The sequence below is a fragment of the Myxine glutinosa genome, chromosome 1 (genome assembly GCF_964187855.1).
Source record: "Myxine glutinosa chromosome 1, kmMyxGlut1.1, whole genome shotgun sequence".
NCBI lineage: Eukaryota > Metazoa > Chordata > Myxini > Myxiniformes > Myxinidae > Myxine > Myxine glutinosa.
In genome coordinates, this window is record NC_136261.1 from 56,262,841 (window position 1) to 56,279,266 (window position 16,426).

The following is a 16,426-nucleotide window of genomic DNA, read 5'->3' on the forward strand; positions in this document are numbered from 1 at the left end:
CTCTGACTTGAAAATCACAATAAACCCAGTTTGTAACAAATGTTTGTTTGTCATTAATCGTCCACTTTCTAAACTCCCCCCTCACCCCTCCCCTCCTAAACTTCCTCCTCACCCCTGCCCTCCGAAACTCCCCCATTCAAATCTCCCCCCTTCCCTTCAAAACTCCCCCCCACCCCTCCCCCCCTTCAAAACTCCCCCATCCCTTTCAATTCTCCCCTCCAAAACTCCCCCCTCACCCTCCCTTTCAATTCTTCCCCCTTGCCCCTCCCCTCCCCTCCTAAACTCCACGTCTCTGCCAAACTCCCCCATTCAAATCTCCCTCTTCCCCTTCAAGACTCCCACCCCTCCCCCTTCAAAACTCCCACCTCACCTCTCCCCTCCCCTCCCCTCCAAAAATCCCCCCTCTCCTCCAAATCTCCTCCCTTTCCCCTCCTCTTCAAATGTCCCCCCTTCCCCTCTCCTTCAAAACCCTCCTCACCACTCCCCTTCAAAACTCAAACCTGATTGATCTCTCCATACAGGCTGCTTCTGACAAATCAGACATAAGTCTGCTTAACAGAAACTTTCCTCCTTCAAGATGTCTCTGATTTCTTAATATCTCTTCCTGGTTACTCCCTCCTCCGGTATGATAGACCCGAGCCTCATCCTGGTGGTGGGGTTGCTATCTTTATCAAAAACTCTCTTCCTCACTCTCCTTGCACTGCCCTCTCTCCACCCCACCCCCAGGAGTACCTCTGGCTATGGCTTCCTCTCCAATCCCACCTTTTGTTCATATGTGTTCTGTATCGTCCTCCAAACAGTGATGATTCCATTTACATTTCGCTGTCTGACAACATGGACCAACTTCTATCCACTCATCCCAACTCTCTCTTCCTCATGTAGTGATTTCAATTGTCACCATGCCAGTTGGCTGGGTGTGGGTTCCTCTCTCACCAGCCGTGGCTCCTCAGCAAAGGACTTCTGCGACTCACTGGAACTGACACAATCTGTCAATTTCCCGACCTGGATCTCAGTCAATGGAGTATCTTCTCTTCTAGACTTGGTTATGACAAACTTTCCTGCAAATGTCTGCTGCTCTTCTTCTGCTCCAATCAGTTCTTCTGATCATTTGCTTGTTAAAGTGGATATCTATCTGGCCATTCTCAGAGACCCTCCTCAGCATCAACGAGTCTGGCATTTCACTCGGGCTGAATGGCATGGTCTTCAAGCAGCCATCAATCATCTGGACTGGTCTGCCATCTCCACTGCCTCTGCAATCAACTCTTCCTGGAAATTCTTCCAAAGTAAATTTCTCTCTGTCATGCACAGATTTATCCCATCTCGTTTTCAGTTGTCATACCCTTCCTCCCATCCATGGTACACTGAATCTTGTGGTGAGGCAGTTGCCCTGAAACAACTTGCCTTTGCCTCTTGGAAGGCTTATCCAACTGAAGGCAATCTCAGTTCCTTTCACAAAGCTCAGAACAAGTGTGTGTCCACCCTCAGGAGAGCCAGGAAACACTATCTCTCCACTCTCAAGAAGGAACTCTCAAACCTGTCTCCCTCCTCCAAATCCTGGTGGCGTCTGTTCAAAGCTGTTTCTGGTGGTTGATCCCCCTCCATCACCTCCCTTACCTCAATGGCTACACAGGTGACACTGCACATGACAAAGCTGAATGCCTCAACTTTGTGTTTGCCTCAAATCTTGTGTCCCAAACCCATCTCTCTCTACACCCACCTTAACCAGTCGAACCCAGCTGCTCCTGGACTCTGTGTTCTTCTCTCCTGACAAAGTGGAGAAGTTTCTGTCAAAGCTCGACTCTGATTCTGCAACTGTATCAGACGGCATCAGCCCACGGGTCCTAAAATTCTGCTCTGCCGCTCTTTCACACCCTCTCTCAATTCTCTTCACCCTCTATTTTGCTCAAGGTCATCTGCCATCTGTTTGGAAATCAGCCAACATTACCACTTTACACAAAAAGGTGCGAAAACAGATCCTTGCCACTACAGACCAATCAGCTTGCTCCCAATAATCAGGAAGGCCATGGAATCGATCATCGCTTCTGACATCAAATCCTTCCTCTTCTCCAAATGGCTTAATCTTGGATCATCAATTTGGATTCAGACCAGGTCATTCTACTTCTGCTGTCTGAACAATGGATGGAGGTCCTCAATGCCAAACAGGAAATCAGAGCTGTCTCCCTTGACATATCTCGTGCCTTCAATATGGTCTGGCACCCCGCCCTGCTCACCAAACCCTCCTCGTATGGTATCCATGGAAATCTCCACGCATGGCTTGCAGACGTCCTTTCTAGTCGGTCAACGTGTGGCCCTGAATGGAATTCTCTCTTCTCCCCTTCCTGTTCAGGCTGGAGTTCCTCAAGGCAGTGTTCTGGGCCCTGAGCTTTTTCTGGTCTTCATCAATGATCTCTCTGACTCTCTGGAAAATCCTCTCTATCTCTTTGCTGATGACTCCACTCTCTGCCGATCCATATCTCAACCCTCAGATCGGTAGGCAGCAGCCTCTTCACTCTCTGCAGACCTGGACAATATCACAAACTGTTCAAACAAGTGGAACATGTCTTTCAATCCTGACAAATCTCACACTCTCACTTTGTCTCTCCGAAAAGACTGTCTGGACAACCCTCCCATCTACTTCCTCAACAATCCTCTTGAAGAAGTTCTGTCACTCACGCGTTTGGGTCTCACTATCTGCCATGATCTTTCCTGGGAAAACTACATTTCCAAGCTGGCCTCCAAAGCCAGTCGCCGACTGGGCATCCTCCGTCGTGCGAAGTCCTTTCTGGGCACACCTGAGCTCCTCACCACATACAAAGCTTTCATCCACAGCTCAATGGAATACTGCTCTCCCCTCTGTGCTGGTGCTCCTGCCTCACACCTAGCTCAGTTTCACAAGGTTGAAACCAAAGCATTCAGAATCAATGGAATCTCCTGCAATGAAGCAGATTATGAGGGCCTTTCTCTCTCTCACCACAGGCATGCAGGTGGTCTTTCTGTCTTCTATCGACCCATCTCCAGCCTTGCTCCCCCTGCTCTGTCTGTGCTCTGTCCCCCAAATATTCCTGCAGGACGCACAAGATCTGCCAGCAACACTCTTCTGGTGAAACTGCCAAAATCAAGACTCTGCTCACCTTCACTCCTCTTTTCTCCCACATATGGAACAAACTCCCACACTCTCTTAAATCCCTCTCCTCCCTCAAGGTCTTTCAAACAGCTGTTCACCACCATCTCTTATCTTCCCCCATTCAAAACCTTGATCTTTTCTACCCACTTTAAAACACCGCAAATCCGCCTCTTTCAATACCAAACTTATTTCCTGAAATTCCTAGAAGTGTTAATTTGCTTTAATACCGTGTATCCCTCCCTCCTCCCCCAGCCCTCCCCCTTCCACAGATCTACCGACGACCCTGTTCTTTTCTGTCTGTCCCCCAAATATTCCTGCAGGACGCACAAGATCTGCCAGCAACCCTCTTCTGGTGAAATTGCCAAAATCAGGACTCTCTGCTCACCTTCACTCGTTCATTCCTCTTTTATCCCGCCTCTGGGACAAACTCCCACACTCTTGTGTGCTTCCCTCTCTCTCCCGCTCGTGTCTCCTGCTCCCTTCATTGCATGTTTTATGTGTTTGTGCATGTTTTTTCATGTTCAATGTGTTAGCTCTTACACGAGCCTCGATTCTTTATTCCCAAAAAAATTTAAAATCTCAATCCACACAGTTGATACTGATGTGGTGGTTCTGGCAGTGACAGCAGCACAGCAACTCAACATTCCTGAGCTGTGGGTTGCCTTTGGAACTGGAAAGATCTTACGTATCTTGGCAAAGGGTCCTGAGAAGTGTGCAGCTCTGACAGTGTTTCATGCATTCACGGGATGTGGCACTGTTTTGTTCTATGCTGGTCGAGGAAAGAAGACTGCATGGGACACATGGAGGTGCTACATTGAGGTGACATAAGCATTTTGCACATTGAGTGCTACACCAGAGTCTGTAGATGACTCAATGGAGCAACTGGAGCGCTTTGTGATCTTGCTGTATGACTGTACTAGTAGTGAACAATGTGTCAATCAGACCCGCAAACAGCTCTTTTCTCAGAAGGGTAGAGCACTCGATGGTCTTCCTCCAACAAAGGCAGCATTAATCCAACATACAAGGAGGGCTGCATACCAAGCTGGTTACTGCTGGGGCCAAATGATGATTGTAGCTCCTCAGCTTCCAAGCCCAAGCGAAAGTGGAAGGAACAAGGGCGACAATGCGGAATTGGGATGCATGCTGGACAACACCTCCAGAAGAATCAACGGCCTACTGGGAACTCTTGAGATGCAGCTGTAAGAAGGGCTGTGTAAATGTGTTAAGGCAGCTCTTCAATGTACAGCACTTTGTGATTGTGCAGCTTAAGTATCGTAGCAGAGTATTGAGCATCCGCCTACGTACTATTTATCGGTATACAGCAGATCTGTGACATTGGTACCAAATGGATGAGCACCAGACAGCATTTCTTGGTTTAAAAAAACCATGACTACCTTTACAAATGTGAAATGGTTCCAATAAATCAAAATTATAATGAGACGAGATGTACGTGGAAAGTGCATGGAAATTGCAGCCATTTTGAAAAAAGGCCACCACTGCTACCACAGGACATTTCTGCGATGCCCCTGTAGCTAAAAATCTTCCTTTACATATGGCCTAACTCTGTTCCAAATTTGATGCTTTTATCATTAAGTGCACAATACTTTCACCTATCTGCTGTACTCTAGCGATGCAAAATACTAAATTATTCATTACACCACATGGTACTAAATAAATAAACATATGTCACCCACAGGGTGAACCGTATCTTGCCAAGTGACCTTGACCTTTGACCTTGACCTTAATAATTTCGTATGGTGAATAGTATGTCTTCATGACCAACGCACATGAAATATTGAAAGATTTTGATGAGAACTGAGGAAATAATTTTTTCATGAAAATTCCGTTTTTTCGTCATGACGTCATCAAATGACGTCATAGCGTCAAACTGTTTACAGATCTGGGAAGCACTCATCAAGGGCATTCATATGAGGTATTACTCGATATGGTACCTACGATTTCAAAATTTGACCTTGGGGTCAATAATTTTCGACCTCCAGCGCTAACCATGAAGGTCAAGGCCGATCGCCACCAAAAAGTAATCAGCTGAGCGCCGGACCATATACTAGATTCCCATGAAGTTTGGAGACGATCCGATCAAAGTTACTCAAAAAATTAGTGTTTCGTCGACCTCCATGATTGGCCGCAAAGTGACCTTGACCTTTGACCTTGACCTTCAAAATTTTGTGTGCTAAAGGGTATCTCTAAAAGACTCTGATATGCGAACTTACAAGAGTTTCCAAAGGGAACTGTGCTCTACAGAGTGACCTAAACAATGCGAACTAAAGCAATACAATATACATGAAAAGTGCAGTTTTTTCGTCATAACGCCGTCAAATGACGTCACATTGTCAAACTAGTTATATGTTTGGAAAGCACTCAACAAGGGCTTCAATTTGAGGTACTACTCGATATGGTAACTGAAACTTGAAAATTTTACCTTTTGGTCAAAATTGAATGACCTTCAAAATGACCTTGAAGGTCAAGGCCGATCGACACCAAAAACTAATCAACTGAGCGCCATACCACACCCTATATACCCACCAAGTTTGGAGATCATAAGATCAAAGTTACTCAAAAAATAAGGGTTTCGTAATTTGACCTTGGGGTCAATAATTTTCGACCTCCAGCGCTAACCATGAAGGTCAAGGCCGATCGCCACCAAAAACTAATCAGCTGAGCGCCGGACCATATACTAGATTCCCATGAAGTTTGGAGACGATCCGATCAAAGTTACTCAAAAAATAAGGGTTTCGTTGACCTCCATGATTGACCGCAAAGTGACCTTGACCTTTGACCTTGACCTTCAAAATTTTGTGTGCTGAAGGGTATCTCTATAGGACTCTGATATGCGAAGTTACAGGAGTTTCCAATAATAACTGTGGTCTACAGAGTGATCTAAACATGAAAAAAAAATGATTAACCACAAACAAAAAAACAAAAAAACAAACAAACAAACAAACATACAAGCTGACTGATACATCTTGCAAAAACTTCGTTTTGGCAAGATAAAAATAGTCTCAAAATACATAGTTTTGTCGGAAAATGGTGGATAAATACTACATTGACCTGACCTTTTCTAAGGGGATTCTTAATTGTGAGATTAAGTGGGTGTGAGTGTTATGTTCTTTGTTTATCGTGGTAAAATGTGCATATTTCATTTATCACTCATTTTAGGGGAACTCAAATGGTTAGTGTCATGTTAAAATGTGATGTGGTGGTAATTCTGGCGATGACGTCACAGCTGACATTTTTGCAGAGCTCCGGCACCTCAAAATTTGGCACTACACTGAAAGCGTGGAATGAAAATGAGTAAGAAAAGTATGATGAAAAGTGTATGATGTTTGTTTGCAAGACAGAGAGATTAAAGCTAGCCTGGTAGCTGTAGTTTGAGAGAGACAGAAAGTAAGTCCATCAATCCTGACACGGAGAGTGTAAGATGGTTCCGGGCACCACTTTAACGCTATTACGTCCAAACAGTAGTACTAACCTTAGAGGTTGCTGTCTACAACCCACAACCTAAACATAGGGGCAATACCCCTGGCGCTCACCTGGTAGAATAAACAGTATACTGCACCGACTAAGGGTATTGGATCACGAGTTATCAAGTGACCACTATATTCGTCATGTGTGTGCGTCTGTCTGTGTGTGTGTCTGTCTGTCCGCAGCATAACTACCCGATGATATCATCCGGTCTTGATGAAACTTGGGTGGGAGGTTGATATCATGATCTCGTTGTGTCCTGCCTAGAGTGGGCGTATTGCGCCCATTGTGGGCGGAGCCACGCCCGAAAAAGATGTCTTTTTAGGGGGTAATCGATTTCAAGCTACATCTTCTCCGAGGGAGTTGGTGGAATCTGACAGGGGTTTCAAAATTTGGTTAGCCAATGTCATGTGTCTAGCCCCACGGAGCTCGATTTTTTTTTCCCCCCCATTTCATTTTTCACCGAATTTTCGGTATTGTGTAGCTAACACATTGTGTAGCTCATACCTGATTATACATTATTTTCTATCTCATTTCAAGGTCAGTAACCTTCGTTTTGACATTTCCGGCCTGGCCTGTCCGGGCCTGTTTCGGTTATAGTCCGTCCTTTGTCATTGAATACCGCTCGCTCGTGAACCATCGTCGTCTCCTGACTTGTTTCAAACCAATTTCAATGGTTGCTAGAAGACATGACAGCATGTATAATCATACTAACATAATCATAAGCCTTTAAACAAACAAAGAAAAAAATACCTATTTTGGGGGGAGCAACCCCCCAAATATACCTCCTAAGACCCCAATTTTTCTAATGCCTTGAACAAACATTGGTACATCATGGGTGATTAAGGTTGTGGTGAAGTTTCATCGAAATTGCGTGTGTAGTTTCTGAGAAGAAAGCAAATAGCTATTTTGCGGGGCAACCCCCTCCCCCATAGACCCCCAAAAAGGCAGATTTTTAAAAATGCCGTGAACAAATATGGTACAGCATGGGTGATTAAGGTTGTGGTCAAATTTCAGCAAAATCTCGTGTGTAGTTTCAGAAAAGAAAGCAAATACCTATTTTGGGGGGTCAAACCTGGATCCACTTTGACCCCGGTAAACCCCCTTAAACCGTGATTTTTTTAAATGCCGTGAACAAACTTTAGTCACAACACAACATATATCATTTGTGCCAAATTTGGTCACAATCCCTTCAGCGGTTTCGGAGAAGAAGTTGCAGTATTTACGGACGGACGCACGGACGGACTGACGGCGCGCCATCGCATAAGCTCCCCTGAACTTCGTTCCAGGTGAGCTAAAAACCTGTGCAACCGGAATTGGTGTTTTTTCAGAGACACCACCTCCTTACTGGATGACCGTTGACTCCCGGAGGGAGCTCGTCTGCCCTTTAACAGGTATTGTTTTTAGTCTTGCAGGGTGCCACAGTCACCCTCCCCACTGGCAAGCCAGTGAGGATGGTCAGTTTAGTCACCAACTACAAGCAAGGTAGCACTGGGTTACATGTGACCAGTGACTGACCTGACTATAAATCTGACCTGCTTCTACATTCACGGCCCTGTGCTTCGCCTATTCATGGTTTTTCATGGGTTTATTAAGGTTTTACATGGAATTTTTGATTTTCCCTTATGAATCAGGAACCGCCGGGAACCTATTCCCCCTTTCCCATTGAAATAATGTCCCCCGCATTTGCGGAATTTCCCAGGAACGTATCCCCCACGAATGTGGGGGCAATTGCTGACGGGGTGCAAGAAGCTGATCCTGTCATGGACCATTACCCCAAGTTTAAGAGGGAGTTGGATGACGTGATGCTCCCAGACAAAGATCTGCACATAAACCTGCAGCAATCTGATTGGCAGCTCTCCATCATGCATTTCTTCCACCCTGCTCCCTCCAACTCAACAACTTCAACACCCTGTCAGTGCACGACTCATCAGTGACCTCACCTGCACCCTTTTCAGCACCCTCTCCTGCCTCACCAGCGATCTCATCTGTGCCTGATTCAGCAACCTCACCTACATTCCTTTAGGTGCATGACTCATCAGCCCCCTCACCTGGGTCTTCTTCAGAGTTTGAGCTCACTAGAATCTAATTCTTCATCATCCTCATTTGAAACGTTACGTGTGTTTGTGAAATACAAATTTGAAACGGCACGTACATGCTGTTGTTGCTTTTGAAATTTCATGGTACAGATGGTTAAGAACTTTTAATAAACTAAGTGCATTCCTTCTATAAATAGAAACAGTACATCGTGTCGTTTCGCAGTGTTGTTTTGACATTCGCGAGATTTTCCGCGAATCAGGAAGTCAAAACCTATCACTCTTTTTCCCATTGAAACAATGCTCCGACATTCGCCGATTCAACATTCGCAGCTTTTTCAGGAACGTATCCCCCATGAATGTTGAGGCCCGGCAAAGTTGTTTAAGCCCACTTGTGTATTTGTTTTGATCAAAATTCCGGCAATTTAGCACAAGGCTGCCACTTGAGTCAGATAGCTAGTTACACAAGACATTAAGGCTTTCTTAAAAAAAAATTATTTCATTATTTTGGGGAATACAAATAGCAATTTCAAAATGGCACACTCAAGGGATTTGAGGTAATTGCCTTAGAGGGGAATACACCAACGTATACATGATGGCTGGTCGACTCGGGGTGAGTCTCGCGTAGGAAAGGGTGTAGTGTTACGGTTCTGCGAACCATCAACCCAGTGCAAATGCACCCGGCATACAGCCGTTCCTGAGTTAGTCATTTCAATATTACATGTTCCAGACAGACTCCTCCCTTTTGTGTTGTGGGTAAAAAGGGGGATAATGCGTTGTGTGGGAGGCTTTCCCCATCATTCACTATTTATTAGCCACCAAAAAAAACCACACTCTTTTGGCCTTGCCACAATTAAAATTGGCTCCCGCCAGAACCAAACCGTCACTCTGCACCACTTCACTCTGCAATCCACCAACTAGCTCATAATTCACCTGCAGTTTTTTTGCTGCCACAAATAACAACCCTGCCTGCTTCAAAACACACATCGGACCATATTTCTACCTTATTTCTGCTTCATAACACAACATCCAAGCTCACATTCCAACACTCACTCGCCCCAAAGACCCAACATTATGAGGCGTCACTGCGAGGACCATCCCAACAAATTCAACCACCTTCTTACTCTTCATTGCCAGCAACCCCCATCTCGCCTCCCTCATCTTCAACCACCCAAAGCCTCTGTCCCACCCTTGTCACCCAGCATATCAGACGCTCCCTCCTCCTCCTCCTGTGTCACGGCCCCTCCCCCCCCCCCCCCCGTGTCCAGGTCCCTCTCTTCTCCCCCCCCGTGTCCCGGTCCCTCTCTTCTCCCCCCGCGTCCCGATCCCTCTCTTCTCTCCCCCGTGTCCCGGTCTCTTCTCCCCCCAGTGTCCCGGTCCCTCTCTTCTCCCCCCGCGTCCCGGTCCCTCTCTTCTCCCCCCGCGTCCCGGTCCCTCTCTTCTCCCCCCGCGTCCCGGTCCCTCTCTTCTCCCCCCGCGTCCCGGTCCCTCTCTTCTCCCCCCGCGTCCCGGTCCCTCTCTTCTCCCCCCGCGTCCCGGTCCCTCTCTTCTCCCCCCGCGTCCCGGTCCCTCTCTTCTCCCCCCGCGTCCCGGTCCCTCTCTTCTCCCCCCGCGTCCCGGTCCCTCTCTTCTCCCCCCGCGTCCCGGTCCCTCTCTTCTCCCCCCGCGTCCCGGTCCCTCTCTTCTCCCCCCCGCGTCCCGGTCCCTCTCTTCTCCCCCCGCGTCCCGGTCCCTCTCTTCTCCCCCCGCGTCCCGGTCCCTCTCTTCTCCCCCCGCGTCCCGGTCCCTCTCTTCTCCCCCCGCGTCCCGGTCCCTCTCTTCTCCTCCCCGCGTTCCTGACCTCCCTTCTCCTCCCGCGTTCCTGACCTCCCTTCTCCTCCCGCGTTCCTGACCTCCCTTCTCCTCCCGCGTTCCTGACCTCCCTTCTCCTCCCGCGTTCCTGACCTCCCTTCTCCTCCCGCGTTCCTGACCTCCCTTCTCCTCCCGCGTTCCTGACCTCCCTTCTCCTCCCGCGTTCCTGACCTCCCTTCTCCTCCCGCGTTCCTGACCTCCCTTTTCCTCCCGCGTTCCTGACCTCCCTTCTCCTCCCGCGTTCCTGACCTCCCTTCTCCTCCCGCGTTCCTGACCTCCCTTCTCCTCCCGCGTTCCTGACCTCCCTTCTCCTCCCGCGTTCCTGACCTCCCTTCTCCTCCCGCGTTCCTGACCTCCCTTATCCTCCCGCGTTCCTGACCTCCCTTCTCCTCCCGCGTTCCTGACCTCCCTTCTCCTCCCGGGTACCTGACCTCCCTTCCCCTCCCACGTTCCTGACCTCCCTTCCCCTCCCGCGTTCCTGACCTCCCTTCTCCTCCCGCGTTCCTGACCTCCCTTCTCCTCCCGCGTTCCTGACCTCTTCTCCTCCCGCGTTCCTGACCTCCCTTCCCCTCCCGCGTTCCTGACCTCCTTTCCCCTCCCGCATTCCTGCCCTCTCTTCCCCTCCCGCGTTCCTGCCCTCTCCCCCTCCCCCTGAGCCACACTCTTCTCCCTCATGCCGCTGATCTTCTCTCCCATGTTCCGGCTCCTCTCTTCCCCCCCGCCCCCACCTCCACGTCCCAGCTCCTCTCCTTCGCATTCCTTGCGAACAGCACCTCCTCCCCCATCCCTAACTATATGGACCTCTTACATCCGAGGTGTTCACTGAAATTTGATAGATCTCTCAATGCAAGCTTCCACTCGGAAACCTGACATATCTGACTAACAGAATGCTTCTTCCAACAGGATGTCCCGGATTCTTCGGCGTCTCTTCCTGGGTGTTGCTTTTTCCAGGTTGACATGTTCCAAACCATGTTCAGAGAGTTGCAGTTTTGATCAAGAACTTTATGTACTACCCTTTACACTCCTAACCTCCAGGTTACCTAAAGCTGCACTTTGCCCTCAGCATCTACCTCCTGTTTGTTCATCTACCTCCTCCCTTCTTGTTCATCTACCTCCTCCCTTCTCCTCCCGCGTTCCTGACCTCCCTTCTCCTCCCACGTTCCCGACCTCCCTTCTCCTCCCGCGTTCCTGACCTCCCTTCTCCTCCCGCGTTCCTGACCTCCCTTCTCCTCCCGCGTTCCTGACCTCCCTTCTCCTCCCGCGTTCCTGACCTCCCTTCTCCTCCCAAGTTCCTGACCTCCCTTCTCCTCCTGCGTTCCTGACCTCCCTTCTCCTCCTGCGTTCCTGACCTCCCTTCTCCTCCCGCGTTCCTGACCTCCCTTCTCCTCACGCGTTCCTGACCTCCTTTCTCCTCCCGGGTACCTGACCTCCCTTCCCCTCCCACGTTCCTGACCTCCCTTCCCCTCCCACATTCCTGACCTCCCTTCCCCTCCCGCATTCCTGCCCTCTTCCCCTCCCGCGTTCCTGCCCTCTCCCCCTCCCCCTGAGCCACGCTCTTCTCCCTCACGCCGCTGATCTTCTCTCCCATGTTCCGGCTCCTCTCTTCCCCCCCCCCCCCCCCACCTCCACGTCCCAGCTCCTCTCCTTCGCATTCCTTGCGAACAGCACCTCCTCCCCCATCCCTAACTATATGGACCTCTTACATCCGAGGTGTTCACTGAAATTTGATAGATCTCTCAATGCAAGCTTCCACTCGGAAACCTGACATATCTGACTAACAGAATGCTTCTTCCAACAGGATGTCCCGGATTCTTCGGCGTCTCTTCCTGGGTGTTGCTTTTTCCGGGTTGACATGTTCCAAACCATGTTCAGAGAGTTGCAGATTCGATCAAGAACTTTATGTACTACCCTTTACACTCCTAACCTCCAGGTTACCTAAAGCTGCACTTTGCCCTCAGCATCTACATCCTGTTTGTTCATCTACCTCCTCCCTTCTTGTTCATCTACCTCCTCCCTTCTCCTCCCGCGTTCCTGACCTCCCTTCTCCTCCCGCATTCCTGACCTCCCTTCTCCTCCCGCGTTCCTGACCTCCCTTCTCCTGCCGCATTCCTGACCTCCCTTCTCCTCCCGCGTTCCTGAGGAATGCTTCTTCCAACAGAATGCTTCTTCCAACAGGATGTCCTGGATTCTTCGGTGTCTCTTCCTGGGTGTTGCTTTTTCCAGGTTGACATGTTCCAAACCATGTTCAGAGAGTTGCAGTTTAGATCAATAACTTTATGTACTACCCTTTACACTCCTAACCTCCAGGTTACCTATAACTGCACTTTGCCCTCAGCATCTACCTCCTGTTTGTTTGTGTGATATGCAAGGTCTTTCCTTGGCCAGTCTGAACTATTGACACCAGACAAGTCCTTCATTTGCACATGGATGGGGTATTGCTCTCCCCTTTAGGTTGGCGCTCCAGCCTCACACCTTCCCCTTGTTGCAAATGAAGTTCCTCAAAATCATTGGGATCTCCCAGGAAAAAACTGAATGTCTACTTCTGTTGCTTTCGCATGTGGGTGGCCTATCAGTATTCCTACCTACGTTTTGGTCTTGCGCATCCTGGTGTTGGCTTAGCGGTTAGGATGCCAGCTTGGGATCCTAGGATCCTGGGTTTGAATCCCGGTCGATCGCTGAATTAACGCCAGAGGGCTGACTCAGCCTGTCATCCTTCCGAGGTTGGCAAATTGAGTACCAGTTCACTGGTAATTCCCTGCATGTCGCAAGAGGCGACTAACATGGTTGGTGGCAGGAAGGGCATCCAGTCAAAAAACATTGCTTCAAAAAGGGGACCACGTTTTCCAAAAAAAGGCCAACCCCTGCTCTGCGGGGGGAAATGACCTAAAAAGGCGGTTCTTTTTTTTCTTTCTTTTTTTGGTTTTGCACTCTTTACCTCCTCTGGACTCTGTCCCTCCCAGGTTTCTGCAGAGTGCACACTGCCTGCCAGTAACCCTCTTCTTGTTAAACTCCCAAAATCTAGGCTAACTGCTCACCTCTACTCATTTATTCTGCTTTTATCTCACCTGTGGAACAAATTTCCACAGTCTGTTCAGCCCCATTCTCTCTCCAAGATTCCAAGACAATTGTTCACCACACCCTTAATTAAGTTCATCCTCCATTCATACTCATATCTTCTTTCACAAATAACCTCATTCCCAAGTACTTCCTTTTTCCACATTATTTTGTGGGGTTTTCCCTTTCCCCGTCTCTGTCTGTCGCTGTCTCTCCTTTTTGTCGGTTGGTTGGTTGCTTTTCTGTTTCATCCGCACCTTCCCCATCCTCACTTCTACTCTGTTGGCGTTTCTCCTTTTCCATCCTGCTTGAGCTCTTCCACGAGTTTGTATAAAAAAGAAAAACTTTTGTTGTCAATTTCAGTCATGTTGAATGTATCTTCAGGATTTCCGACAACTTTTTTAATCATCAGCAGCAGGTGGGGACCTTCGCCAGCAAGCAAACACAATAAGCAGAATGTAGCTCTCAAAACAATGTCGGGGAATGGTCACATCTCGGGATGTGCAAGAAGCAGGATCCATACAATGACCCATGTTGCTATTTTGTAAACCATTCACGATTTTTTTTAGGGAACCATATCCGTGAAAAGTCCTTTGTTGATTGTCGAAATAAGACAGACTTGGGAAGAGATCCCGCTTCTTCTTTGGTCCATGTTGCTCAACATCTTGTTTTGTCTCTCGTTTCGTATGCAGCTTGTGGCTGCTGTTTGCATCATTTTCTGGAAGCACGGCTGTGCCACCGATCCAGTTGCACTGACCAAGTGCCCCTGTTACTAGTAAGCTGGGACTCATTTTGCCCATCTCGGAAGGGTGACAGGGCGAGTGGACCCACCCGGGTGTTGTTTCAATGGCACGACAGGGGCTCCAACTCGAGATCCTAAGCCAGCCATCTTAACCGTTAAGGCAACACCAGGTTTCTTTTTGTCTCTGCATATCTGCCTTCAGTGTCCATTATCACAAAATGCCAAATTTAAAACATTAAAGTAAATGATCGTCAGTGCTCAATAAACACAGAATTGTGATGCATGATGGAGAAGAAGACCGATATGAGGACTTATGGATCCTGGAGATGGTCTTTTGTAACAATTGGGTTCAAATCACCAAGACAGGGATGGATGGACCTTACTAAGGTCCAAGGGCATTGAAAGTGCACTCCATCCAGAGATGGTCTCAATATGTTGAGTAAGGGTTAAAGAGGAGGACAAAGGGAACGAACATAAATAAAGAAGTAGAAGAACGAGTGGGAGAAAGATGATGGTGGGAGTACCTGACTTGGTGGGGAGAGCTCCAGGTAGTTTGGACCGCTGAAGAAGACCGCTTGCCATCGTCACCGGCTGTAAACACAATGGTTAAACGCCTCATTGAATACGTAAACACAGTTTCCATGCAATCCATCGGTGCATTAGGTCGTACGAGCCCGAGCTAGCCGGTGTATCGAGCGCCATGCGGTCAAGAAAATTCCCGCGGAGGTTGTGCGGCGCGCGGGAAATCCCGGTGCTCGTAACGCCGTGCGTGACCATTAAAGGCGTACGGACGCCGTCGCATACAAGGCTACACGGAAGGGCCACGTTCACGACCGTCTGCACGAACCTCCGCCATCCTGCTCCCCACGGAACGTCGCACCCGGCTGTTGACAACGCCCGGCGGCCTATCGGATCGCGGCGTCGTCTTGAAAACAAACCACCCCCACTCCGGCGCTCAAACGGTCGCTTCAATATTGACCGAGGTGTTTCAACATTGAATAAAAAAGCCGTTTCGACAAGGACTCTGCCGGGAAGCGGCTGCGGAAACGAATCGGGTAATTGGGTCACGTGGACGCCGCGCTGGGCGTGGTCTTCAAGTGAAGCTTTCGTTTCAGTCCCACGGGTTCGATTCCACGTGCTCCTGCCTCCTGCTTCGTCCTGAATCCTCTCTTTAAATGGAATGATCTCTCTAGCGGGTTAATAATCTTCCTTAATGCCTTACTCTCCGCCACGTCACATCCCTTATCGCCCAGATCGTTCAGCAACAGTATCACAAGACAGAATCGTTCACGTTCTCGATGATCGACGAATCCTGCCCAACAAAGCACTGCACGAAAATGCCACGATCGCTTAACGATGAAATAAATACCCGATAACGATCATCGTCAGGCAATTATTTAAATACCGCACGTCCCCCAAACATTTGTTACCATCTCCACCAGGTTTGCCATATTGACACTGTGCGAGACCCTATAATGTGTTATCAGCGACTGTCCGAGTATTTGTACCAGTGGAAGAAACTTTTTCAAACAAATCACATTACTTTGTTAACCGATCTCAATGAAAAAACATAAATAATCGGGTAATGTGGTAACCTCTAGGGTAAAAAGTCATCATTTCGACCATGCACGATTACCCTGAGTTAATGAGGCTGTATATGAGTTCGAGTGTACATAATTGAGGTGAGCATTAATCAAATTGGGATCTGGTGTTTAAAAGATCCTGTGTGCAAGGAAGACGAATTGATGAATACGAGCGCAGGTGTAAAAAGTTGTGAAAAAGCAGCAGAAACACGACCGGGGTCAGTAAGACCAGGATATTTAGTGGTGACTTTACATGCAGGAAATTGTAAACGTTTGCAGTTTATTTAGAATATCGATACTTCGGTTAAATGTTTGCCAAAAAAATCTGCAAATCGATAGAATAACGTTCATTATATTGTTTTGGGACTTTAACTTGTTTACTGTCATTTTGTGGAGCACACACTGTTGACAAGACGTCGATTTTTATTTTTTTAATATTTTTTTGTATTCAAGATCGAGGCTCGTGAAAGAGCTAACATTACTCACACAAAAAGTCAAACCGACACATAAAACACAAAATAAGGGGAGCAGTAGACAAGATGGGGAGAGAGGA

General features: G+C 48.3%; 1 protein-coding gene across 3 annotated transcripts in view; it reads right to left on the bottom strand.

The window, feature by feature from the left end:
* The window catches only part of LOC137424367 (mesoderm induction early response protein 2), a 146,373-nt gene extending 130,935 nt beyond the window's left edge, over positions 1-15,438 (bottom strand). Inside the window, exons 1-2 of one of the 3 annotated variants that reach the window (XM_068111761.2) lie at positions 15,138-15,438; positions 14,815-14,881 (exon numbers count right to left, since the gene is read on the bottom strand). In XM_068111761.2, coding sequence (XP_067967862.1) covers positions 14,815-14,881; positions 15,138-15,146 — 76 coding nt within the window. In that variant the 5' untranslated portion in view covers positions 15,147-15,438. The remainder of the gene's footprint in view (positions 1-14,814; positions 14,882-15,137) is intronic. The other 2 variants (XM_068111770.2, XM_078772146.1) reach the window with 2 other exon arrangements.
* Positions 15,439-16,426: the final 988 nt, after the last annotated feature.